The 27934-nt window shown below is 38.7% G+C and overlaps 1 protein-coding gene across 1 annotated transcript; it reads right to left on the bottom strand.

Moving 5' to 3' along the window:
- Positions 1 to 5: 5 nt before the first annotated feature.
- TMEM170B (transmembrane protein 170B) lies at positions 6 to 27721 on the bottom strand. The gene is made up of 3 exons (XM_040645049.1): positions 27565 to 27721; positions 10470 to 10640; positions 6 to 1242 (listed from the first exon to the last, which is right to left on the bottom strand). Exons 1-3 carry the CDS (start codon positions 27659 to 27661, stop codon positions 1112 to 1114), a joined length of 399 nt encoding a protein of 132 aa, XP_040500983.1. The 5' UTR covers positions 27662 to 27721; the 3' UTR covers positions 6 to 1111.
- Between the last annotated feature and the right edge of the window lie 213 nt (positions 27722 to 27934).

Raw genomic sequence — 27934 nt, 5'->3', positions numbered from 1 at the left:
ACATGCCCAATGTAAGATAGTTTATTACTCTTCTTATATAACTTACTTGTTACTTATCTACAAATGAGGCTCTTTGTTTTCACGGCCTAATTTAGGCCACTCTTTGAATATAGGTAATACTCCAGAATGAAAGACTGTTTATGTTTTGTCAAAAATCAAGATATATGCAACAAGTAATATAATCCCACCGAGATACTAGTTATAAAGATGTTTTCTCCATGAGATACATGGCAAAAACTTTCTTTAGAAGGGTCAAAGAATGCAACATGCATTTCAGACTTCTTTTCTTACAAAGTTTATAAGAAAATTTTCAAATTATATTTTTATGACACACGAACTACAGTCAATGTGTGTGACCCATGAAGTTTTTGAATTCATGTCAATAGAATAGTTACGTAGGAGGGAAACCATTAAAAGAGTGTTATTTAAGTGAGTGGAAAGGATGCACCGTACGGGTCTACTTGGAGTCCTTGAAAGAGTTTAGCTAGTTTTCCATTACATATTATTTTCCATATAAATTAAAGTAAATAACAATGCCTAAACATATTAAAGCCCTAAATCCCAGAAACGTTCAACATTAAAAACCAAATAGTTTACCTCCTATTAAATGATTCGGTGTTCAGCACTCATACGGGATTTAGCGTCACGAAACAAAAATCTCACTAGTTACCTGAATTCATGTCAAATATGGTTCACAGCACTCATCTACATCTGCACTTGGAAATTGTCACATGATCAATGTTAAAAAAAAGAGAAGAGTTTGGCACATATATCAATTCCTCCAAACGTCCCTGTAACTCAACACAACACTGTTAAGAACAATGAGTCAACACCAATGTTAACCTGATTGGCCGCTAAACAAGGTGCTTCTTCGAGTAGCTTCCCGTAGTGTGATGCGCCTGGCCTGGGACGGAGGCACGTAAGGTGCAGTGCGGTAGTGCAATCACTTGGACACCAGAGGGCGATCTTTGCACACAGCTCAGGCCGGCTGCTGCGACCTGCTCCTTCCACATTCTCCTCCTCGATTTCATTGCCGCTCCTTCACAACGCCGTGTTCTGACAATCTGTACATCTGTTTCCTTATGTGAAGTAAGACATTCCCACCGAAAGCTCAGAGTGTGGCGAGGATCCTTGAGAAGGAGATGATTAATGTCAATACAGTCTGTCCCACGCCCCACACCAGCGCCTCCAAAGGGGCCATGTTCTTCCCTGCGACCCGGTAGATGCCCGCGACTGCTGCGCCTGCATGAGAAGGGGGCAGAGAAACAAAACAACACGTTCATTCCCTTCGTAACACACTGCACCGTGGGGACGGCAGATCGCTCTACATCCCAGCACGCCAGAGTCAGTCATCCGTCATTCTCATCTTCCAAACTGTCCACGGAAGTTCCCGTGGGAGTGGAAAAAGCCACACTTGCCCACACCACTTCACCGAAGGAAGGCTTTTCTATCCAGCTGCAAAATACATATCTACAGTACATGCTGTTTACTTGACACCAAACATGTTCATAAAACATGAATAATTTGTTACTGTACTCTCTCACCTGGGCATTGAACTAAACAGACATCACTATTTTTATAAACATACAACTCAATATACTGATAATTATAAATGAAAATACAGAAAACTACACAATTTAATGCAGTTTCTAAGTTATTCAAGAAATTTTTAAAAAATTAATTCTTAAATGTCATGAAATATTGAATAGTTGACTACTACATTTCAGAATCTATCATATAAAGTTTATTATGTTTTTTTAATAAAGCATACAACCATAAAGTTATTTAGAGACCAGTATCTTGACATCTAATAAAAATGCAAGATGCACCTGACATCTGTTCGGGGAACAATGTTTAGATCATGCACACTTCCGAGACTGGGAGAATCCCAGAGTTCAGGAGTCTCAGAGCCCATCTGATTCAACACTTCACCTTATTAATACACTATATAATGAAACATTTAAATTTGAGTATGCCTTCTCACAGATTGAGATGGCCTTCAAACTTTCCCCTAGAAAAAACTATCTATCCTAGAGTGGCCAAACAAAAGAAAAGACCAGAAGTAAATGATTCAGAGACACTGAAATGACAATTATTTGAGATAGAAGTCTGTTCATAAAAAATTAGCTAAGAATTAACTCTGTATTTCTCTTAAAATCTCCCAAATAAAAGTAACTATATTCCTCTAAAGAGATATAAACCAGAAAAGGAAGTTATTCATCTATGCCAAGGACTTCATATGCATATTTTTTAAGAAGGAAATCAAAATGTATTACATTTTTACTACATACAATGTATATTGATATAGCAACTTTACAAATACTATCTTTAAATATCATTCCACTCCACAGTATTATCACCTAATGTAAAGATGAAAAACAGAGGTTCAGAGAGTTTCAATGACTAGCCCAAATTGAAATTCCAGGTTAGTCTGACTATAAATCCCCAAATCACTCTATCACATTTCACACGTTCACGTACATGAAAAAGAAAACAAGGAGTTCAGAAAATCATAAGTAACTGATAAACACCTCAACATTAAATAAAACTCCTAGTGGCACCAACATTTACTTAATCGAGTAATAAACTTCACTAGTATAACTGGTGATATCCTCAAATTTTAGAATTGGTGAACACTCTTTAAAAATTTTAAAGATCTGGGGCATCTGGGTGGCTCAGGGGGTTAAGCAGCTGACTCTTGATTTTGCCTCAGGTCATGATTTCAGGGTCCTGGGATCAAACCTTGCACTGGGCTCTGTGCTCAGAGAGGAGTCTGCTTGGGATTCTCTCTTTCCCTCTCCCTCTGCCCCTTCCTCCTACGTGATCTCAGTCTCTTTCTCTCTAAAGTAATAAATAAATAAATCTTTGAAAACAAAAAAAATTAAAGATCTTATGCTTTGTTATCAAAAATTATATTAAAATAAAAATACTAAAATAAACCTGAGAAATACTGTTTTTATGTGGATTTACCCTAAATTTCCATGGTGTTGGAACAACTAGCAGCCATTAGAAGGAATAAATCTAGGTCCCTACTTCACACCACTGCCCAGAATAAATTTCACATGGGTTAAAGAACAAAATGTTAAAAACAAAGCTATAAATGTAAACTTTAAAACAGAAGAGAATGTATGTATGATCTTAGGAAAAGAGGACTACTTAAAACTACATAAAAAAGAGGAAAACCCAAAAGGGACGGACTAGAAAAATACTTGAGCCATGTCCAGAGTACAGACACAAACATATATACACACAAACACACATGTAATAACAAAGGTGTATTTTTTGTAGTAGCAAAAACAAAAACAAAAACAAAAAAAACTACCGCAAAATCAAAAGCAAGAACCCAATATTCTTTAGTCTGGCATGGGTAAACTAGATCAAGCCCACACTATGAGACCCATACAATTTCAAAAGAAGAATAAAAACCTTATGAACTGACATAGAAAAAACCTAAGACATATCATTTATGCAAAAAAGAAAATGAAACCTAAAACTATGTATATTCTCTACTAGTACATATATCTGTACGCATGTGTGCGTGTGTGTAAGCATGTATATATGTAAATATGAATGAATGTAATATTCATATATACATACAGTCTGGGGGATATAAGCCAAACTGAAAATAGGGATTACAACTGAGAAGGGCACTGGTTTGGGAGTGCTAGTCCAAAGAGACCTTTGCCTTACCCATAATGTTTTAAGTTCTACAAGGAGAATATGCAGTCGTATGTTACTTATGTAATTAAAATTAATTTTAAAAATCTAACAATTTCTACACCAACTTGCCTACACTTCTCTCTAATTCCAAGAAACTTTCATCTTCAAGGTCAGAATATGTTTCAATCCTATTTTCCAAACTAAAATACTAGTAAGTAATGACGAAATTCACTGAACTCCTGATCTGAAATAATAAGGAATAAATTATACTTTAAGCTAGGTAGCAAATGCTTGTAGAATAAAAAAAATTGTGTACATGTTCAATGTCAAGTGTTTTCTCTGTGACTAAAAGGAATGGTACTTGTATTTATTATTTCTGTGCCTCTGAAGTTCAGGGTGGGGTCCTTTGGCTGGAGGTGGAGGACCCGGAAAGCATGTTTGGACATCTCCTGTAGGGTTTAGAATTTAACTGGAGGTCAGGAGCCATGGAAACGTACTACCCAAAGAGACAAAGCGAGAATGGAATAAGAAAAAGAGAGTTAAGGAGTAGAAAATGAGTACTGAGAACCTTTCCACTCTACCGTCATCTTCTTTCCTAAATAAGCTGACTCCTTTATTATTGAGCTGGTCTTGTGATTAAAACGGATTTCATGCTGGAAGGCCCTGCTGTTCCAGGAAAAACAAACAATACTACTAAATAACCCATTCTTCTTTAAAATCTTTCAAGAAACAGATGGACAAGCCCTACAAGCCTCCATAGTGTTATACAGAAAATAGAACAAACTGCCATTTTCTTTCCAGTGGATAATCAGTTAGGAAGAAATTCAGAAGTTACAACTTCCCTCCAAAAGAAGTAGATTTACAGAAGCCCCCACTGCACTGGGATTTCACACCCAGAAGCACTGGTCAGAAAAGACCGTACCAGTGGAACTCTTAATCTAAAGGATTGGCAAGAAAACAACTTTGCGTGCCTAATAAATGAATTTGGAAACACTGCTACTAAATATTGAGCAGATTTGAAAGAGTATTTATAAAAATATATGTAGGGGCACCTGGGTGGCAAGTCAGTTAAGTGTCTGACTCTTGGTCTCGGCTCCAGTCATGATCTCAGGGTCGTGGGATCCAGCCCCACGTCGTACTCCAAGCTCAGCATGGAGCCTGCTTGAGGTTCTCTCTCCCTCTGCCCCTCCCCCTCCACTCTCTCTCTCTCTCAAATAAAAAAGTCTTTAAAATACATATTTTATATATATAAATATTCAATACATATATTGAAGCATGAATATACCATAACTTATCCATCCAACTGCCAATAACATTTGTTTCCAACCCTTAACAATGACAAACACTGATTCTGTGAACATCCTTGTGCCCACACATGCAGTCAAAATTTCTCTTCAACATGGGTAAAAGCAGAATTGCTCAGTCTTACATTATGGGCATTTTCAACTTTACTAAGTAATGCCAAACTGTCTTCTAAAGTAGTTGTACCCATTTATATTCCAGTTAACTCCGTATCTTCAGAAGCAGTTGGTATCTTTTTTTAATTTTTGTCAGTCTTGTAAGTAAGAGATGTCATCTCTGTGATTAATTTGCATTTCCCTGATAATTAATGTGACTGAACTTTTCTTCCCATATTAGAGACCAGGAGGGTTTTCTACTTTTATGAAATGCTTGTCAAATCTTTTGTCCTTTTTTTCTACTGAGTTTCCTTCTTATTGGATTTATAGGGTTTGTAAAATACAGTTTGGATATTAATCTTTTTATATTTATATATGTTCACAAATGTCTTTCCCCCCAATTTTTGCTTTAGTTTTCACTCTCTCTACAGTGTATTTTGCTGAACACTAGCCAGATGAAAGACCACAAATTTTATTGTCTTTATTTTTTTGGTGAAATACAAGGCTAAGTCATACAAGAACAAAGAAGACACAAGCGGAACAGGATGCTTGAAATAAATGATGCCTGTCTGGAACTGCCACTACCAACAACGGCAGAAAGAACCGCTTAGAAATAAGGAGAGAGCTCCCGAGGACCGAGGGACTAGCGAAGGCTGGCAGAGTGAAGACAAAGTGGAGGAAGCAACACTGCTGAGCTGACGTAGGGTTAGTGAAAGATATGAACCTACAAGGTCGAGAGAGGCAAGAAGAAGAGCCACCAGTGGACGGAAGATGTCAATACACAGCAACACACTAATGGAAGTGATCTGATTTGGCCTCTGTATTTTCCGAGAGAAAGTAGATGTGAAGGTTAAGGCAGATTTGGCTTTAACGGTGTTGGTTCTATCAGCCTGTGTGGTCAGATGAGGGGCCGGCGAGCTGTGGTCCACAGGTCCGACCTGCATACCACATCACACAGACGTGGCACAGGAGCGAAGACTGGTTTTTACATTTTTAAGTGGTTTTTTTTAAAATCAAAAGAAGAATACTTCATGATACATGAAAATCATACAAAATTTAAATTTCAGTTTCCATAAATAATGTTTTATTGCCATACAGCCATGGTCATGTCTGATCCTGAGTTATCTTTGCATTCCTACGGTAACACTCAAAAGGTAAATGAGCGTATACTTTTCCACTCCTGCTCCGTCTTTATCTTGCTTAACAAGATTACACTGGCGTCAGCAAATTAAGCTGTGCATGGCTTTTACTTTTTCCATTTCCTCAATAATTTGGATAAAACAGGAACTAAACCATTCCTTCAAAATTTGGTAGAACTCATCTGTAAACTCCAGTTGAGCTGGAGTTCCTTTGGGGGGTGAGGGTCTTCAGCACTGCAATTGCTTAAATGTACTCATACGCCAATTTTGACATTTCATACTTAGGAATATATCCCTGTTTGCAAAACTGTCATTTTTATCATTCTTTATTCTATCTCTATCGTTGGGTCTGTAGTCATTTATTCTATTTTGTTCTATACTTTGCTTTTCTGCCTTAACTTTTTTTTTATTAGTTTGCCAGCAATCTATTCATCTTAGTATCTTTCCAAAGTACCAGTTTTTTGCTTTGTTTATCTTTCATAGACTCAACTCAGAAAACTGAACGGCGTTTCTCTACACCAATAAAACTAACCAATGTCATTGAAAGATACCACGAACAACAACCACAATATAAGAGTTTAAGAATTAACCAAAAATATGCAACCCTCTTGTTGAGAAAGACATTTTTAAACTCTAAGGAAAGACACAGAAGATGATCTGAAGACATGGAAATCTAATAATTGTTCTTGGGTGGAACAGTTTACTCTGCCAGTTCTTCCCAAATTAACCTCTCCATTCAATTGAATCCCAACAAAAATCCCAGTTATACTTTTAGAGAAACTGAGTAGACATATTCTAAAATCTATGTGAAAGAATAAAAGTCCATAACAGCTATGTTAACTTTGGGGAAGAAATGAGAGGGATCTAGCCCAACCATGTATTAAGAAATATCACAAAACTACAAGGATTTAAAAAAAAAAAAGTGACCTTGCTGTAAGGACACATAAAAAGACTAACAAATCAGAACAGGTTTGAGACAGATCTTTGTGCCTTGAGCATAATACATAAAAAAGGTGGATCAATGAGGATGAGTGCTTTGAGTGGATGGTGTGGTCAAAACTGACTTATTATGTGGGATGAAAAATAAATACACCTGGAATCCTATCTAATACCAAATACAAAGTTAGACTCTAGACCAGGGCACAAGTCAGGAATTTATGAAATTATGCCTAAATGCCAGACCCCTGTTTGTAAATAAAGTTTTATTGGAAAAAGCCAGGTCTCTTCATTTACACACATCTCTATCTGCTTTCACACTACAATGGCAGAGTCAAAGAGCTGTGACAGGGACCACCAGGCTTGCAAAGTTTAACATAATTCCCTTAAGGAAATGTTTGCTGACTCCTGTTCTAGAGGAATTAAAGACCTCGGTATTAAAACTATAAAATTAACATTAGAAAATATATCAGCGTATCTTTTGACCTTGGTGTGGGGAAGAACGTCTTAAATTATAAACCATAAGGCAAAAAACTCTTTGAGCTGATAGCACAGAAATTAAGGCTTTCTCCTCAGTAGATATCATAGATGAAGGTAACTGATAAAAGACTGAGAAGTTATTTGCAAAGTCCGAAACCAACAGGAGACCAATACCTCTCATGTATAAGAAGCCCCTATAATTTAAGGAGAAGGAAGCAAGAACCCCCAAAGAAGCACATAATTTAAAGAATCGATTTGCAGAAAAAGAAATCAAAATATATAATGAGAATAGGAAGAGATGTTCAAACTCCTTAGTGATCAGAGAAATGCAAATTAATCCAACACAGAGATGTCGTTTTATACCTTCAGATTTGCTAAAATTAGTCAGGTGTATAATGCCAGCTGATGGCACTACCCAGACACCAATTTTCCCAATTTTGGATTAACTAACTATCAATACCAACTAAAACAAAAAATCACTATATTGAAAATAAAATCTAAGAAGGAGTAAAATATAATAGGTGTGTATCTATATTCAGTCAATATCTTATTCAGAATAGATATGAAGCAATCGTTTGCAGACTTGAATACACAGCTCTGAGTATACAGATGCTCACAAATTGCATTTAGAAAATATAGCTAAAATAGTCTCATTTTGGCTAGTGTTCTTAATTCAACTGTCTTCAGGTCAAAAGACTAGCCAGAAGTTTAAATGTTTTATGGCTAATCTGGATACAAATTTTTACTTGAAATTATGTCAGACTTATCTTTTTAAGGATTTAAACTATAACACTGCAGTTTCTAAAATGCACCACTAGAGATAAACTGAAGGACAGTGACATTTCTCCTGCTCTCTGAGCTTGTACAATAATTTACGGCAATAAATACACATCCCCACACACTACTTACACCTCCTGAGTGGGCTGTTCCTTCTTTCCTCCTCTGTTCGTGGGTTCACAATTACAGCATTGGCCCCCATCGAAAACACTGGCAGTCCCTTCCGAGCCTCTCTGTATGCCGCCACGGTGAACAAAACTAATTCAGACTGTTTCCTTTTGCCATAGTCCTTACGTCATGTTCAACCACAGGTACTACTCCTGTTCAGATCCCAGCCTCAAGTTCAGATCACAGGTGAGGCCTCTTACTTCCCCTTCCCTCCCCCATTTCCTCCTTTCTTTCCTCCGCACCTCCCCCCTACTCCACCCATCCCTCCAACCAGTATTTTCTGAGTATCTGTTATGATGCAGGTACTGCTTTACTGTTAGGAACACAGCGGTGGTGAAGACAGACAAGGTCCCTGCGCTATCAGAGTTTTCTCTTGGTTCTTTACGTATAACTATATTCAGCTATTAAAACAAATTTTTCTGTTGGGCTGCTTTGTCCCATGCCAACCTCATTCAAAATGATCTTACTTGTTTTGCGAGGCCTGCAGGGAAAAAAGTCCAAATTTTTTGGCTCGCCTTCCACGACCCTGTAGGATTTGGCTCCACTGTCTTTCCGGCTGAATCTCTACCCTTCACTATGTGTAGCCTGCGCTGCAGCTAACCCTAAGTGCTTGTTTCAAACCCTCTCGATGGCAAAATGCATGAGGCACCGCACGACAAGGTTACAGGCTGCAAGCAGCCACAACAAAAACCTAATACGGAGTAACACAGAAACACCGAACGGTGAGTGAAGGAAGGATGAAAAACAGATGAATACATGGAAATCTAATACATGTTCTTGGGAGGAACAGTTTACATGCCAGTTCCTCCCAAATTAACCTCTCCATTCAATTAAATCCCAATAAAAAATCATAGTTATACTTTGTCCCCCAACTATTTTATGAATGTCCTATCAGCGCCACAGGACAGACACAGAGACGTGGGAACAGGGCTTTCCTCCCCAGGCAAGGTATGCCAATCCCTCTGGGAAAAGGTGACTGTCCTACACAAAAGGAGGCCTTTGAACTACAGAAGAAAAGGACTTACTCTTATCTGGGGGCCTAGGAACCGATCAGAAGGGAGGAAGATGTCCTTTTTGTGGCAGCAATGAGCTGCCCCAGACATACGGGAGCAGGCTAGAAGAGAGCGGCAATATAAGCCTCTTCTACCCCCAGCTGTGGCAGAATTCAGCAGCAGCACAGAGAAGCAGCCGGTGGCTGGCAGAGTCGCACCAAGGACGCGGCCGCAGAACCCTCCGGTCTCAAGAGGACGCATCTAAGTTCTGGCTGAACAGCACAGCAGAAACCAGCACCAGCTCTCTGAACCCCAGGTGGAGCTGGGGCCCCGGTCCAGTGTGAAGGAGGGGCAGAGGGAATGACCCCGAGGCCTGTATGCAGTGCACTGTGCACAGCCCAAGAGGAGAGCTGCACACAGCTCGAGGACACACTCATGTGGCTGATCTCTAGTAGGTCAGGGGAGATTTGTGTCCTAACAATTTGTGTTTAAGAAGCAAGTGCGATTTTACTTTGTATTCCTAGGCAGATCACATTGAGGACCTACGGGCTCTATTTTCACTTTTTTTATGACAATTATCACTGTCAAATTTGTGTGCCTACCTCTCTCCCTGACTACTTAGGGAGTTCCTTTAAAGCAAAAACTATGTCCACTAGAAAATAAATTTCCCCACGAGTTTCTGTGCCCCTTGACAATTTTTATGAGTTGTTCTATTTCCCACAGAACCTTGCATAACGAGTCTTCACAGAGAAGGACAAAAACTATCCGTTCAGCGAGTAAACGAACTGATCTTCACCTTCCAGGGGCAGTGTGATCGGTGCTGAAAATAGCCGCCGTGGGAGATGACGCTAAGGTCACAGTCGTCGTAAGAATACAGTGCATATACAGTTAGGGCCTTAAACAAAACAAAATCAACTTACTAGTAATCATTGCTCCGGTTACGGAAGCCAGAAATCCGATGCTGACTGCAACGAGCGAGATTACTCTCCCCTGCCTATGTCTCTGCAGCATCACAAACATCAACACGCCCGCAGCACCATGGACAAACAGAGAGGAGAAGAGAGCCCACAGAAAGATCCAGTACCACATCTCTGAAAGGAAAAGCAGAGCGTTAATAATTCTGTTGAAAACATCCTAGAAAATTCGCTTTAACAAACAGGGAGCGCCCAGGGTTTGGAGGAAGGGTCAATGAGATATTGGGTATAAAAACGCCCAGGACAGCGCCTCGTACGTAGTGTCACTGAATAAGCGTGAACGACGGTCACCGTCACGGACGCTCCATGGGGAAAGGGTTCCAAGACTTCGGAATATGAAGGATACACTCTGATTGGCTCTAAATGTCTCCATCATGCAGCTATAATCCATCCACGGGTCTAATCAATCCCTAGTATATTTGCGAATCTTTTGGAATAAAGTTAATTAATTGTTGTTTGAGATATGATTTTCCATTCTCTACACTAAATAACAATGTTAAGACATGTTTGAAATCTACTCCTTAATCCAAATTGTTCCAGAAATCAACGATTTTATCTTTTATCATTTTAAGAATTTCAGGCAATTCCACCCCTGGCTCTCAACTTTATATACTAAGGCATCACTCAGAATTTTTTTTAATTCTTTGCCAACTTTATATACTAAGGCATCACTCAGAATTTTTTTTAATTCTTTGCCAAAGGTCCTTACCCAGACCTTTCCAAGCTCCATTGTTCTTTCTTCAGTGTGTCCTCAATTACTGTTCATTCTGGTTTAGGTCACGGTTGATGAGCGAACCTTCCATTCTGTCTCTCTAGTGCTCATTCCATTTCTTTCTGGCTTCCTGCACCCTCCTAGACAACCCGTACAGCTCCTCTGGGCTTTGCCAGGTCCTTGCATTGACTCCATCTCCCTGCCCAAGCCCGCGGTGAGGTACATCGGGGGAGGCAACTGATCCCAGCTGGGCCGATCATTCCCTTCCTGTGGGAATTCTGGATTGGGCCCAAGGGAGCACCTCAGTCTTCAGGTGGCTGAAGGATTTGTGAAGAGCCATTTCTTCATCACATGATGAGAGCCACGGAACAGGACGAAAGAAAAATGTCTCCATCAAAGACACGAGACAACCAAATCCCTCATCCCAGTGATTTCTAAGGCCTGCCACATTACTACCCTTTGTTTCAAAGCAACATCCCAGTTTCCTTGTAATAAAATCCTGTTTTATGTAAACTAGTTCAGGTAAGTCTTCTGGTACTTAGAGCTGAAAGAGCTGACTCTAAAATGTTGGGAGGTCACCTTGAGGATCGTCCTTGGCATGCAAACATTCTGAAATGCAAAATATCTGCTATTTGTGCTAGTATTCACTCTCTATCAAGTGTAAAAAGAAAGGTCAATGAAACAGTCATGAAATAAAGAGAACAAAAATGGATGAATTAAAACATATTTAACATCATTACAGATATGCCCTGTTGACAGGAATGTAAAATGGTGCAGCTACTATGGAGAAATATGGCGGCTCCTCAAAAACTTTAAAAAGGAACTACCATTGATCTAGCAATTCCACTTCTGTGTATACACCCCAAAGAATTAAAAGCAGGATCACAAAGAGAGATCTGCACACTCATGCTCATAGCAGCATTATCCACAATAGCCAAGAAATGGAAGTAGCTCGAGCGTCCACCAACGGACGAATGAATAAACGGACAGTGGACTGCACATACAATGGAGTAGTATTCAGCTTAAAAAAGGAAAGAAACCCTGGGACACGCCACGACAGGGCTGAACCTTGAGGACTTTATACTGAGTAAAGTAAAGCCAGTCACAGAAAGATAAATACTGTATGATTCCATTCACGTGAGGTAAATCTAAAGCAGTCAAATTCATAGAGAGAAAACAGAATGATGGTTGCCCGGGGGCTTGGGGGAGAAGGAAACGAGGAGCTGTTATTTAAGGGTACAGAGCTGCAGTTCTGAAAGGTGAGAAAGATGTGAAGATCTGATATACAACAGTGTGAAGGTACTTACCACGACTGAAATGTACACTTAAAATAGTTACGATGGGAAATTTTATGTGTTTTTTTAACTACACGAAAAAAATAAACTTTTTAAAGTATGGATATAAATTTCAAAGATAATTATTTTAAGTCATGACCATAAATGAGAAACAAAAGACTCATGAAGTGGGGGACCTGGGTGGCTCAGTCAGTTAGGCGCCCAACTCTTGATTTTGCCTCAGGTCATGATCTCAGGGTCCTGGGATGGGGCCCCACATCTGGCTCTGCACTCAGCAGGGAGTCTGCCTGTCCTTCTCCCTCTGCTCCCCCCGCCCCCCTGTCCACTCTCAAATAAATAAATAAACAAACAAACTTAAAAAAAAAAACTCATGAAGGAAGGAAGGTGTAGAGAGAAGAAGGTAAATACTAGGGATCTTTGTGGCAATGGAACTATTCTATAGTTGGACTGTAGTGGTGGATACATGTACGAGTGACAAAACTGTACAGAAATAAATACACATAAATAAGTACACGTATACAAGTAATACTGGTGAAATCTGGATAAGGTTGGAGGATCAATGTCAATATCATGGTTTTGATATTACACTGTGGTTTTCCAAGATGTTCTCATTGGGTAAACCGGGTAAAGGGTATATAGGTTCTCTCCACATTATTTCTTAAAAATGCATGTGAATCTATAATCATCTCAAAGTAAAAAGTTTAATTTTTTTAAAAAAGGGAGGATACACAGAAAACAGATTTAAAAAATAAAATCATTTTCAGCCTACCAAATTCTTAAGCATTAACATTTAGACTGGATGCAATTGATGTGAAATCATTTGAAGGAAGAGACATTGGATATATTTTCCAATGTGTGCTGAAGGACTATGCATGCTTCTCGATGGCATAAGAGACAGATGCTGGTCATTAAGGAAAAGTAGACAAAGCTTGCCTTTTAAGGTTCTTCTCTTCTAGCTTTCAGGAAAATAGTGTTTTTCATGCTGTCACTCCCAAACAAATAGCTTCAATTTATAATAAATGCATTAAGGATAAAAAGGCTTAACCTGCTCAGAAGATATTTCTATCTTAAAAGATGTAATTTTTCAAAGTGAACCTAAAAAGGTGGGAATATAAGGGAATAATAATATGGAGGCATTTTCATCAAGGGAAGCTCTGAGACAAGAAAGGCTCTGTAGCAACAGGCATGTACTATTAAGAAAGAGGTCAATCATCTGCCTCGCATCCCAAGCCCACTTCTGGTAGCTAACCAGATCTACCCCAGAAAGCACTTTCCTTTGTTGTCCTTGGAATACAAATAGCGTGAAAAAATTCTTGACTATATTTAAGACTATGAGTGAGGGATTATTTGACATTATAAGTAATAGTGTTTGCCTGGTGACTATCTAGTTATTGGCCTCAACAATAAATTTGCCTGAACATTTGGAAATGTAAATTCTAAATTTAACGTTTTAGAAAGCCTCAAGATATCGAAGAATTATACAACTAAAATAGAACCTCAAACAGTCCTCTAGTGACCAGGTCAGGGTTATCCCTTAAGCAGACTGAGCACAAACGACCTAAACTCAAATTTATTTTCGTATTTCACTCTTTTAAAAAAAAATCGAATTATTTATCTTGGAAAAATTGAACTCTGCTAAGAATATCTATAGCTAACTTAACGTTTTACATTATCACTATGATTGTGAATTCCCTGACAGATGCACACAGCCTGGTCCGTGGACAGGGCCTCTGAAGATCTTGATCCACTCTGTATAAGCAAGTCTGTCCTAGGCCCCGCTCACTACTGACAAACACAGGAAACCTACCGGGTTAGTTTAGGTGAAGAGAACTGTAGGATTCTAAGAGCAGAGCAAGAACAGATGTCCAAGAGCCCTAGAGGAAGGACAAGTGCTAAGAGGACAGGCGTGGAATGCCACCACCTTTTCTTAAACTGTCTAGGCCATACAGCTGTGGACATCCACAGGCCCAGTGTTTCCTGTCCACCCACAGCCCACCTAATCCAAGCTTCCAGCAAGTGAGCAACAGTGAGAGGAGGACAGGCCAGAGGGAGACTTTGCGAGTGCTAAACAAGATGCAAAACAGAATTTTAAAAATATAATGCACAAAACAGAAAACTCTGAAACCTGCCATCCATATAATCGCCTTAATTCACTGGAAGGAAATATTCCTTCTTCCTGGGCACGTCTCATAATGTCCTGTGGTTATTTTTCCCTATTCAAAGCTGTCCATAATCTTCATCCTAAACAAATTTTGCCTGGATTGTTGCACCGGAGAACTGTGATGTGTCCCGGCCTCCAAACAATACTCGAAATAGCCCTGCTCCCAATCTGTGTCTCTCATCAGCTCCCGTTGCCAAGTTGCTCAAAAATTATCTTCTGTGCTTTTGTTTTTAATCCTTGGACAAAATTATTTATGAGAAATGGTTTTCTCTAGATGTCTAAAATGTATTAACTGAGTAAAAACAAGTCAAAGAATGGTACATACTGTACAATCCTATGTGCTTAAAAATGTTTGTTTATGTGCAGAAAAATGCACAAACAGAAAACTTGTCAATGGCTATCTTTTAAAGATAAGAGATGGGTGATATTATTTTATATATTCTTTATATTTTTCTGCACCTGCCTGAAATATGTATTTTTTAAATTTTGCTGCAAACATTCTGTCTTTAAAAAGTAGTTTTTCGTTCTAAAATTCATCGAAGAAGATGCTCTATAGGCCAGAGTTTCTCAACCCAGGCTACTCACAAGAATTGCTCTAAACTAAAGCAATCTTTGTGGGTAGGACCTAAACAACAATATTTTTGTCAACTCTACCAAATAGTCACAATACACAACAGAAATAGAAATCACTACTCTAGGCTAAAGTTACATAAGAGATACTTATTAAAAATCAAAAAGTCATAAAAACAACAAAACCATCTCATTAGACAAACACTAAATGTATTTTTTAATCCTCTAGAGAATATCTCACCCTTCTAATAAAATCATTAACAGATACTGAACCCTTACTGTGTGCTCAATATACTCTAAGCCTCAAGCTGAAAATACCATGCCAGTAAGAGCAGACGTTGAAGCTGTTCACGATTTCTACCTTCTTTATAGAAATGGTCCACACTGTATGTTTAAATAGTCTGTGTTCACATTAGATTATCTCAAGCTTTGTTCTCATTCCAGCAAATCTAAAGTGTGGAAATCACTCCCCTTAGTTTCCAACATCAATGACTTCTCAGTTTGGGGATGTGTCTCACATAGGTGGCTTATTAGACTCTTGGGAAGATGATGCATTTATAATTTGAAAAAGTCCCCCAGATCAGAGGTCAGCAAAGTAGGGTCCATGAGCCATAGCTGGCCCACCACCTGTTTCTGTATCGTCTATGAGCTAAGAATGGTTTCTACATTTTGAAGTGGTTGAAAATAAAAAGAACAATATTTCATGACACATCAAAATTACACAGAATTTGAATTTCAGTGTCCATAAAGTTTTTGAAACGTAGTCCTACTCATCCAGACTGTCTATGGCTACTTTCATGCTATAAAAGCAAAGCTGAGTAGTTATGAGAGATCATATGGCCTGCAAAGCTGAAAACATTTACTATAGTACTTTAATTAATTTAATACAGTGTTTTCATATATTAGCAAGAGCTGACACTTTGAGTGTATAGTTAATGATACTTCAATGGTGTATATTCTAATACCTCAGGTTCTTCAGGGCACAGTATGTAGCTGATGTTATGGGGAACAGAGGCTTGAACAAGAAGGACAATGTCAAGAAAGGTCCCAAGAGAATTCACTGTCACATGTGAATTTTTAAAAATAAATTTAACCAAATGATAAACATATTGGAGATGGAATGAGGGTAAAGAAAATAGGAAAAACAATCCACTGTCAAGAAGTAAAGCAATCAATAGAACCAAACTCAGGAATGACTGAGACTTTACCACAACCACACAGGGACTTTAAAATTACTATAATTTACATGTTAAAGGCTCTCATGGAAAAGGTGGAAAACTCATATGAACAGATGAGGAATTTTAGCAGAAAAATGGGAATTCCAAGTAAAAGTCAAATGGAAATGCTAGAAACTTTTTCAAAAGTAAACAACAAAAACCATAATATCCGAGATAAAAAATTCCTTTAACGGTCTCACCAATAGAGCTGACACAGTTAAGCAAAGAATCAGTAAACTTAAAGATAGATCAAAAGAAATTATTCAAGCTAAAATATGAGAGAAAAAAGAATAGGACAGAAGGAGGAGGAGAAGGGATGAGAGGAATCATCCATCTAAGAGCCGTGGAACAATTCCAAATGGTTTAACATACATGTAATTGGAGTTCCAGAAGGAGAAGTAAAGGAGAGTGGAGAAGAAAAATATTTGAAAGGATAGTGGCTGAAAATTTTCTTTTTTTTTTAAAGACTTTATTTATTTATTGGACAGAGAAAGACACAGCAAGAGAGGGAACACCAGCAGGGGAGGGTGGGAGAGGGAGAAGCAGGCTTCCCACTGAGCAGGGAGCCCGATGCGGGGCTCTATCCCAGGACCCTGAGATCATGACCTGAGCCGAAGACAGATGCTTAACGACTGAGCCACCCAGGGACCCCTGAAAAATTTCTAAAAAATAATGAAAGATATCAAACCACAAATCTAAGACTCCCAGAGAATTTCAAACAAGATAAAGACTTCCCAAAATAACCAAAACACAATAAAATAAAAATAAGCCACACACACATAACTAGATACATCATAGTGAAATGACTAAAAATCAAAGATAAAGGGAAAATATTGAAAGTAGTGAGGGGGGGAACACTTCACATATAGAGGAACAAAGATAAAAAAGTCTAGCAAACTTCTCATCAGAAACTATCAAACCAGAAGACAACAGAGTGACATTTTTTTAGAGCCTTAAAGGGGAGGAGGGAACCTGTAAAGTCAGAAATCTATATTCCAGAGAATTAGCTTTCAAAACTGAAGGTGAAATGAAGACTTTTTTCAGAAAGAAGAAAAGTTGGGAGAATTAATTGCCCGCAGACCTACAATACATATTAAAGGAAGCTCTTCAGACAGAAGGAATATGATACTAGATGGAAGCTTAATTCTACACAAAGAAACGAACAAAAAAGAAAGTTAAAATGAAGGTAAACGTAATGGACATTTTTTCTTCTTTTTAATCAGTCTTAACGTATTAAGCGGATTTAAAAGTAAGTTGCTGTATTTGTCCACTTGCAACCTCATTTAACATAGAAATTGAAGCTACTATAAATATTTAATAACTGTCTTCTTCTGCTTCTTAAAGAGAGCAAAAACACTAGTTTTTAAATTTAATGGTGATACTTTCAAGGGTTGCCTTAATTCATTGCCTTTCTCAAAGCTTATGGCAACACTTATTACCCACTTACACTAAATTATCCTTTTGCCAGCTAATTATATAATTTCAAACTGTAAATTACAGTACTCATCATTGAGTAGTAAAAGAAATTTCTTTAAAAAGCAAGTTTTTTTAATTTAAAACAATCAGAATATCACTGCTTTAAAGAAATCAGGTTAAGGCTAATTAAAATAGTTCAAAAACTGTTCTATATTCAAGCCGTCGTACTGTCTTCCTAAAAGATGTCATTCAACTTGTTCTTCCTCATAATTGATTAGCTACTCAGTTACAAAAGTATAAGAATTAAATGTCAAAATCTGAATCCATTATGAAATTATAACAGCATTATACAATGGTTTCAATTGTTATTACTTGTATGCCCTCAAGTATCTTAAATTATACATGTCATACTAAAAAAAAAAAAAAGGTAAGTCAGTAACAACATGTTTGTTTGAATCAGTCACTGATCTAAAAAATCTTGTCAGCAATTGGTAACATGTTTTACAATCTCATGACACAGTATTTCCAAGGGATAGTGACACTGAACACTGAAAGACGAACTTTCTACATCAATGAGCACAACTTACAATGAAATTCTCAATGTAACAAATTCCTAAAGTTAAATCTCAATGTAGGACCAAATGAATGACAGGTCAGAAAATACAAGCACAACCAAGAAAACTGAGCGAGCAATACACACGCACGGTCAGAACTGTCACACCTTGGATATCACTGACAGTAATCCTGAGTTCCGCCACACACAGATCATCAGAACAAAATAAAACAAAGACAAAATTTCAGAGCTAGAAGGGATCTTCAGATACTGAATCCAGAGTTTCCTAAACTAAGTTTTAAGAAGGACCAATCCTAAGAGCTATTAAATGGTGTTCAGAGAACAAAGACTTTCTAGGTCCAAAGCCTCACCTTACAAATCAGCCTATTAAAAGTCTGAGGAAGTCCCACTTAAAAAAGAAAATTTCTTAATTTTAAAGATTAAAGATTAAATGCAAATAGTAACCATTTTTCTTAACTCATAGTTAACTAAACTTTTCTCTCCAAACTAATTTCTAAATCAGCTTTCCCTTGACATCAACATGAGAACAACTGGCATCAGACTGTATTACATATGAGGAACCCCAGCCTGGGAAACATGTGGCTTGTCTAACGTGCAAAAACCAATTAGTCGCAGTCAAGGATAAAACTCGGTTTTTTGACCCATAAATTTAAGGATCCTATTGCTTCTTTATACTCTTTATTTGCATACAAAGATCTGACAGAACCCAAATTATTCCAGAGGGAAAAATTCCAATAACTGCATATTATCTACGTGTTTACATAAATATCGTTAATGTTAAATTCTCCCACATATTTCAGGTCTAATATAGCTAAGCCATCTCGAATTTTCAAAATACGATCACTTAATAGGAATTATTCTCTATAGCTAATAGTTCATATAAAGAAAACATTACTAAAATATTAAAAATATTAAAAATAATATTAACAATTAATATTAAAAGATAGTCACTCAAAACAGGGTTTGAGCATCCTCCTGGAAATGAGTTGTTTATATTGAAAATTTAATAAGTCTTTAGTTATACCAAATTCTCCATATTAATTTGCTTTATATATCACAACACAGCTACAAATTGATCACAAAAAACTTGATTTTTAAAAATCGGGTGTTTCCAATCCTTGAGCTCTCAATAACAAAATCACCCAGAAGAACTAGCTAAAAATGTAGCTTCATAGACCCTGTTCTCAAAAATCCTAATTCCATAAATATGGACTGGGACCCTGGATCTGTATCTTTAACCAAACCCAGCAGCACAAGTCCAGAAACTATGTTGGAGGGGCGCCTGGGTGGCACAGCAGTTAAGCGTCTGCCTTCGGCTCAGGGCATGATCCCAGCCTTATGGGATCGAGCCCCACATCAGGCTCCTCTGCTAGGAGCCTGCTTCTTCCTCTCCCACTCCCCCTGCTTGGGTTCCCTCTCTCGCTGGCTGTCAAATAAATAAATAAAATCTTTAAAAAAAAAAAAAAAGAAACTATGTTGGATTAAAGTAATTCACGGTAGGGAATGGGAGAAGGGAGGAATTTTATCATGAAAATCCAGTTGCACAACACTGACAAAAACATCTTAGCTAGACATTGATACTCAAGAGTAGTATACAGGTATCCTCTGCTTTTCAAAAGCTCCTATTATACCACTTCACTCTTACAAAAAGTCCTCCTAGATTATATGCCAAGATTTATAAGAACACATGCAACTGGACCCAGGTAAAAGTTTGGTTCTTCCTACTTACATGAAATTTGGTGAGAAATTTCCTTTTTTTTTTTCCTCCAAGTTTAATCTACTTAGCTAAGGTTACTAGAAATTGATAGTCTAATGAGACCTTTTTCAAATGTTTCCACTGCCACTGTTTATTCTATGACCACCTTTTATTGCTAAACTACTTAGCCACTAAAAGCACAATTAGCCTATCATTCCTGATATAATCACATACATTTAATAAAGCAGTAAGTTACACTGGCCACTTCAATTATAGGAAAAGAGATGCATGCAAAATGTTTTGCACAGTATCTGGCACGTAGTAAATATTCAGTGAACGTAACTATTTTACAATTTTGGTATTTATCAGAATTTTTCATCTGATACTTTGGTAAATTCAACATGCTGTACTCCCCAGGCTCTTTTCTTACATCTGACTTTTTTTTAAATAGAAGTGTAGTTGACACATAATGTTACATTAGTTTCAGGTACACAACATAGTGATTGGACAAGTTTATACATTGCACTATGCTCACAAGTGTAGCTACCATCTGTCTCCATACAACACTATTACAATACCATTGGCTATAGTCCCTATTCTATACCTTTTATCTGGGTGACTTATTCATTCCATAACCAGAGGCCTGTATTTCTCACTCCCCTTTATCTATTTTGCCCATGCCTCCATCTCCCTTCCCTCTGGCAACCACCAGATTGTTCTCTGTATTTATGGGTCTGTTTCTGCTTTTTGTTTGTTGGTTTGTTTGTTTTAGATTTCACATATAAGTACAATCATATGGTATCTGTCTTTCTCTGACTTATCTGCTTATTTCACCCAGCATAACATCCTCTAGGTCCATCCATGTTGTCACAAATGGCAAGATCTCACCCTTTATTTGGCTAATATTACATTGTACATATATGCCACATCTTCTCTATTCATCCATTAATCAATGGACACTTGGGTTGCTTCCACATCTTGGCTACTGTAAATAATGCTGCAATAACAATAGATCTGTGTATATCTTTTGCAAGTAGTGTTTTCATTTTCTTTGGGTAAATACCCCACAGTAGAATCACTAGATCATGATATTTCTATTTTTAATTTTTTGAGGAAACTTCATACTGTTTTCCACAGTGGCTGCACCAGTTTGCATTCCCACCAACAGTGTGTGAGGGTTCCTTTTAATTCACATCCTCACCAACACTTGTATTTCTTGTTGTTTTGATTCTAGCCAGACTGACAGATATAGACGATATGTAATTGTCATTTTAATTCACATTTCCCTGATGGTGAGCGATGTTGAGTATCTTTTCATGTGTCTGTTGGCCATGCATGCATAGGTGTTCCTTGGAAAAATGTCTATTTAGATCCTCTGCCTATTTTTTAGTTTCGATTATTCATTTTTTTTTTGGTGTTATTTATGTTCCTTAGATATTTTGGATATTAATCCCTTATCAGATATATCATTTGCAAATATATTCTCCCATTCAATGCATTGCCTTTTCATTTTTCTGATGGGTTTCCTTCACTGCACAGAAGCTTTTTATTTTGCTGTAGTCCCAATAGTTTAATTTTGCTTTTGTTTCCTTTGCCCAATGAGACATCTCTAGAAAAATGCTGCTATGGCCGATATTGAAAAGATTACTGCCTCTGTTTTCTCCAGGAGTTTTGCAGTTTACATTGAACTTTTCTTCATCCCAATTTCCTTTCCTGGTTTCACTGCCTCCTCCCCATCCCCGACTCGCCCTTTGTTTTCTGTTTAGGCTTCCTTTCTAGCTATTTTGACTTCTCTTAGTGAATTACCTTACTTTTCTGGTTCTTCCTTTCAATCACCAAATGAAGCAAAGGTAAGTTTATATTAAGAGTCTATTAAAGTGTCAAAATTACAGCTTACACAGTCCTAAGACTTATCCAGAAGTGGCTTTAAGTTTAAGAAATGTCATCTAGACCTCAGACTTGCTATTGCCAGAGGATATGGATGAACCATACGGATGCATGATTCAAAGATAATGAGATGGGGATTAAGAAAGTAAGAATCTGTACATGACAACTCTGGTTTTTGAAAAATTATAGTAGCTTCATTCTCAGTACGATATACAGGTAAAACTTCCAAAAAGTGAAAGCCTATAAGGTACAAATCATAACAGAACTAGTTCATTGGCTCTGTACCACGAAAGAGTAAGGAATTCTTCACCTGTATTTCAGAAAAACCTCCTATAATAGAGCATTTAGAAAGAACTTAACCCACCAGAAAGCTGGGGAGCAGGGTACCCCAGAAAGCTGCACTCTCTTGGGAGCATACTGAAGGAAGGTGCTGGCTATATCAGTGTGAGTGTGAACAATTTCAACTACATACAATGGATACAAACTTCCCACTTCCCCCACCTTTCTCTCTCTCTCTCTCTCTTTTTTTTTTCTTTTTTTTGCTGACAATCAATATTAACACTAAAGTAGCTTAGCAAGTATAAAGTCTAAAAGGGAACTATAATAGTGTGTATGTATAACACAAACATAAGCACATATATATTTTATACACATACAAAGACATGTGACTTTCATTCAAGTTTGAATTCCCAGCTGCCCAATGTCTGTACCAACAGAAGAGGGGCACCTGCCCCACATTTGCAACGGACACTGAGAAAGGAGATGAGCCTGAGGCCAGCCTGTGCCGTTCTTCCCAGGGACCAATTATCCTTTTCCCAGTACCAGCCTGACCCTTTGTTTACCCATGGGTTTAGGGACCCTGCCTTTTTCTAAGTAAAAAATTCTTCTCTAAATTCTTAGCAACGAAATTTGGGTCAGAACACAAAATTGGGAGCCAAAGTAGTTGAAGAAAATAAAAGTAAAGCAAAGGAATATATTTCACTGTAGATTTTTTTTTAAGCCCAATTACCCATAAAACTGAAAGAGTACATGCATACCAACTGTAATTTTATACTGGGGGAGGGGGATTTAGAACATTTGGAGAGAAAGAAAAAGTATTTCATAAAGAAAGGAAGGCATTTATCTCTACTTTCGTAAGCTGAAGAAGCACATAACATATACACCTTTAATAATTTTGGAATTATTGAATTACACACTCTGGGAAGTGATGGATACAGAAGAAAACTTTGGCAATGGTGATTAACAGAAGAGATGGATTCTCCAGGTACTAATGTGTTCTATATGCAATCCCTATACTAGTGTCTTCCGGAAGAGAAAAAATAAATAGCAGAGCAAACTTGGTAGGATTTCTGAAACTACATACATAATAAATAGGGATCACTAACTTTCACACAGGCAACAGCAACTTAAAATTTGGGGAAAGAATTATTATTCCAGAATACCTGACATTTTCCAGTATCTTTTATTTGCTAGACAAAAATTAGTCCCATTCACACGTTCTTAGGCTCATTGGGGCAAATAATCCTAGGCTATTCTTAAGTATTTTTAAGATTTATCACCAGACATGCCTGTGTTAAGAATCTGTGTGGGATAGGGGCGCCTCGGTGGCTCAATCATTGAGCATCTGTCTTTGGCTCAGGGCGTGATCCCGAGGTCTTGGGATCGAGCCCCGCATCAGGCTCCCTGCTCCGCTGGGAGCCTGCTTCTTCCTCTCCCACTACCCCTGCTTGTGTTCTCTCCCTTGGGGGCTGTCTCTCTCTCTGTCAAGTAAATAAATAAAATCTTTTAAAAAAAAGAATCTGTGTGGGATAAAATGAAAGGTACAGAATGAAGCATCAGTGAACGTCATCTCCAGGCCTGCCTCCGTCACCGTGTAACTGGCCCCAGCCAGGTCACTTCAATGATGTGATACATCAGTATTTCTAAAATGAAGGAGTCAAACTACAGAGCTTCTAATTCTAAAGCTTGTTCTAATTTCTAGTTATTTTCACTTTTTTGAAAATGTGTTTCTATCAAAGTAATACATACACAAGACTATTTCCTAAAGGTCAGTGTCTAAAGGAAAAAAAAAATATATATATATATATATATAAACTTCCCTGCTTTGTTTAGGGTAAAATACAAAGAGAAGAATAAATAACACCTGATACTTATGTTTAGTATAAAGAAAAAACAGAGATGAGAATGCCTTCTCCTTTTGTTTAATTAACCAGAGTTCCTATTAACCAGATTTCCGCAAATCCTTCACACAGTCATTTCTTAAATCCAAATTAGTCTGGTTCTACACTATACTCCTTTCTACCTGTTTCATTTCTAAGTTTATCAAGATGACAAACATGTCTTCTAAGTTAATGGGTTATCAAAACCTGAAAAAAAGGTAATAATTTTTCACTTATTAGGTATCAGAGCTGAGCAAGTTACTCTTAGCTTCAATGTCTGAATCCATAAACAATAATCTTTCTCAAGATTATTGAAAAGATTAAATACATAAAGCCATAACACAGAAAAGTGCATTTAATAAGCATTTGTGTAGTTTAAAAGTATGACATATCCAGGGGCGCCTGGGTGGCACAGCGGTTAAGCGTCTGCCTTCGGCTCAGGGCGTGATCCTGGCGTTCTGGGATCGAGCCCCACATCAGGCTCCTCCGCTATGAGCCTGCTTCTTCCTCTCCCACTCCCCCTGCTTGTGTTCCCTCTCTCGCTGGCTGTCTCTATCTCTGTCGAATAAATAAATAAAATCTTTAAAAAAAAAAATCTTAAAAAAAAAAAAAAAAAGTATGACATATCCATAGAAGTTGCTTAAAACAACTCATTCCCCGGTTAACAGCATATTCACTCCACCAGATGTACCCGGAAACTAATGCAACCAAAATGTTCAACTAATGCAACTGTTAAGTATTATTTTAGAAATGCAATTCAATAAACATGTATTGAGTGTCTACATGTGCCAGGTAGAATAATGCTAAAATTCCAGAATTCTGTGATAATGACAATGACCCACCCTCCAAAAGCTCACAGTCTAGAAGAGACAAAAATTATAATGTCATTGAATGATATAATAATAAAAGCATGTACATGGAGCCGAAGTAGCAGGGTGAAGCAGTAACTCATTCTGCCTGAAGAAAGTAAAGAGGAAGAGCAGAAGCAGGTGGCAAAGAGGAAAGAGTACTTTTGCGGGCCCAGACAGTGGTTGAAAGCCTTGCTCAGCCATTTACTAGGGATACGAGTTGGGGCAACTGACTTTTCCTCTCTTCTCTGCAATTCTACTTTGGAAAGTTATTCTGAAGATTTGAAATAATATATGTAAAGTGGCCGATACATACCACTTACTCACTAAGTAAGTGGTGGTAGTCTTGTTTTAGGAGGTGTGTGTTTGTTTTTAATAGACCAAATTCTAAATGGCACTGTGGTGAGCATCTCTGGACTAATGACCAAGCTACATACGGGTGACTAAGGTCACCAGCATGAGAAGACCACAATGAACCACATCACACCAAATGATACCACTTCCAGAATCCACCTTTTTAGAAGTGAGGTGGTTCCTAACATGTGGTACACTCACCTGCTGGTGAAGCCTATTTCTAACCTACATCTTTCTCCATTTCTACCCTGACAAGCAGAATTTTGCATGTTCACGCTCGTTATTTCCTAGAAGAGGTCCCCATGTTCCTAAGTCCCACCTGAGGAACTAGTTTTGGATGTTCAGCATATCCTTTACGAAATGGCAAATTCTGATGAGCAACTGACAATTAAGATTATATTAAGAGATCATGAGAGCTAACCCTGGGTTGAAACTACTATTATCAACCTACTGGTTGACTCACAGAACTGGAAGCCCCTATAATGACTGGAACCCTAAAGAAAGTATTTTAGAACTATTGTTAAATGTAGCCAAGTGGTAAGTTACATTTACACTACTCTATGGCTCCCCAAACTAATTTTCTCTAACTAAATGATGAGCTAAGTCAGTCCTTAACAAATACAAATATATATTAAGTTCTTATTTTTCACTTCACTCCTACAAACACTATTGATACAACATTTGAAATATGAACAGTAGATAAATACAAGCAAAGCCAGAAGTAAGATAACATAGGCTAGCTCCAAATTCAACTGAATCATGGAATAGTCTTCATGTCAATATATTTTTTTAGAAACAAAAATGTGTCCCTGACCCTCAACCATCATGTAAGGTCAGTTTGCTCCAAGTTAAATAACCACAGATTAAAAGTGAGGACACCATGAATCAATCCAGAATCTATGTTAATTTTATAGTTGACACATTCAAGAAAATCAGTGTCTTTAAAGTCATTCTGTGGTATAAAATTCCATAAAATTTTTCTCTACAGATACCTGAATTCCATGTCATGCCACATTTTGTAATAAATATATACATGTTACTATATTATAAATTATATATTTATCATATATATAATACTCATATGTGTATGTAATTTGTCAGGACAGGTTATATTCGTAAAATACTCTTCACAATTTAACCAGTTTCACATAATGTATTTTAAATGTTCCTACCAAAATTAGCTTTATACGTTTGCAAAAATTAAATCCTGAGTTTGTTAAGTTTTTTCTCTGAGAAGCAGAGAATGAGGAGTCACCAAATTGCAATGGAATCTTTCTTCTAACCACTAATCTTTAAAGAGTATTTTTTAAATTCATAACTCAGAGTACAAGAATTTCCACGTTAACAAACGTGTTTCTTCACAAACCAAACCTACAAATTTGATACAAATGAGTATTACTGCTCACTTTTACAACTAAAATTGAGGTTAATTATTATAATGTAGTTAAGTCCAATTCCCTCTTGACAGCCTTGACGAATGAAGGGAAAAAAAAAAAATCAAATGTCACAGAAGCGGCAGCACAAGGCCAGAGGGAGAGACAGACAGACAGACAAAAGGAAATAAGAGGGAGAAAATACATGGTTAAAGCTGAAATGCTTAGTATACACTAGACCTTGGCCCAAGCCCCTGACCCACTATAACCTACTTCATTAGTCATCCAGAGCAACAATTTAACAGTTGAAGCGAACTGATCTCTGTGAACAGAGAATTTAAGTCCTGCATTCGGTTTGAGATTTGTCAGAAAGAAAAGGATTTAAGCAGCAAGAAGCGGGGTGTGTGTGCGCGCGTGGGGGGGGGGGCGGTAAACCAACGCTGCTCCCGAGTCTCAGCACTAACGCTATTCGGCTCGTACTACACAAGGCAGCGCCGTCGGGAGCCCTCCCCGAGCTGGGCGGGAGGCGGGGGTCGTGGATTCTCCGCCCGCGATCAGGACCCTAGGAGCGCCCGGGGAGTGGGTCGGGCGTCGGCGCCCCGGGGACCCGCGCGGAGTGCACCCAGTTAACACCTTCCTGGCCAGGACCCGGGACCGCCAGCCTGCCATCGGGGCGCGCACGGGGGTGGGGCGGCAGGAGCGCGGCCCCTCCTCGGGAGGGAGAAAGGAGGCAGGGGGCGGCACCGCATCCCAGTCCCCACCCCGGGCGCATCAATTACCCGTGAGGTTCCTCAGCACCGTCCCGTGGGCCCAGAGGCTCAGGACCTGCTGCACCGACAGGTTGATCATGGAGTGGTCGCCCCCCTCCGCCTTCATCTTCCCCGGGGGGCGCCCGCTGCCCTCTCCTCGGGCGCCGGGTGGCGGCGGCGGCTGCGAGGCTCCGGGGGCGGCGGCGGGTGCGTGGCTCCTCCAGGCCGCCGCCGCCGCCGGGGAAGGCTGCGGGGCGCCGGGTCGGGCGCTGCTGCTGCCGCCGACGGGCCTCCGGGGGGGGCAGCTCAGCGCGTCTCCCAGGCAGCCCCCTCCCCGCCGGGGAGACATTGAGGACGGCGGACGGGGGAAGGGAGGGGGCCGGGCGCTCTCCCCGCGCGG

Source organism: Ursus maritimus, unplaced genomic scaffold (genome assembly GCF_017311325.1).
Source record: "Ursus maritimus isolate PB19 unplaced genomic scaffold, ASM1731132v1 scaffold_30, whole genome shotgun sequence".
Classification (NCBI taxonomy): domain Eukaryota; kingdom Metazoa; phylum Chordata; class Mammalia; order Carnivora; family Ursidae; genus Ursus; species Ursus maritimus.
Note: the sequence above shows the minus strand (reverse complement) of the source record. Positions and strands in the feature narration are given on the sequence as shown.

Excerpts from the sequence above, each read along its gene's own strand:
- TMEM170B (XM_040645049.1), bottom strand. The coding sequence starts at position 27,661 with ATGAAGGCGGAGGGGGGCGACCACTCCATGATCAACCTGTCGGTGCAG. Across the intron at positions 10,641-27,564 it reads GGTGCTGAGGAACCTCACGG|AGATGTGGTACTGGATCTTT; the intron begins GTAATTGATGCG and ends TTTTCCTTTCAG. Across the intron at positions 1,243-10,469 it reads AACCGGAGCAATGATTACTA|GCGCAGCAGTCGCGGGCATC; the intron begins GTAAGTTGATTT and ends CTTCTCATGCAG.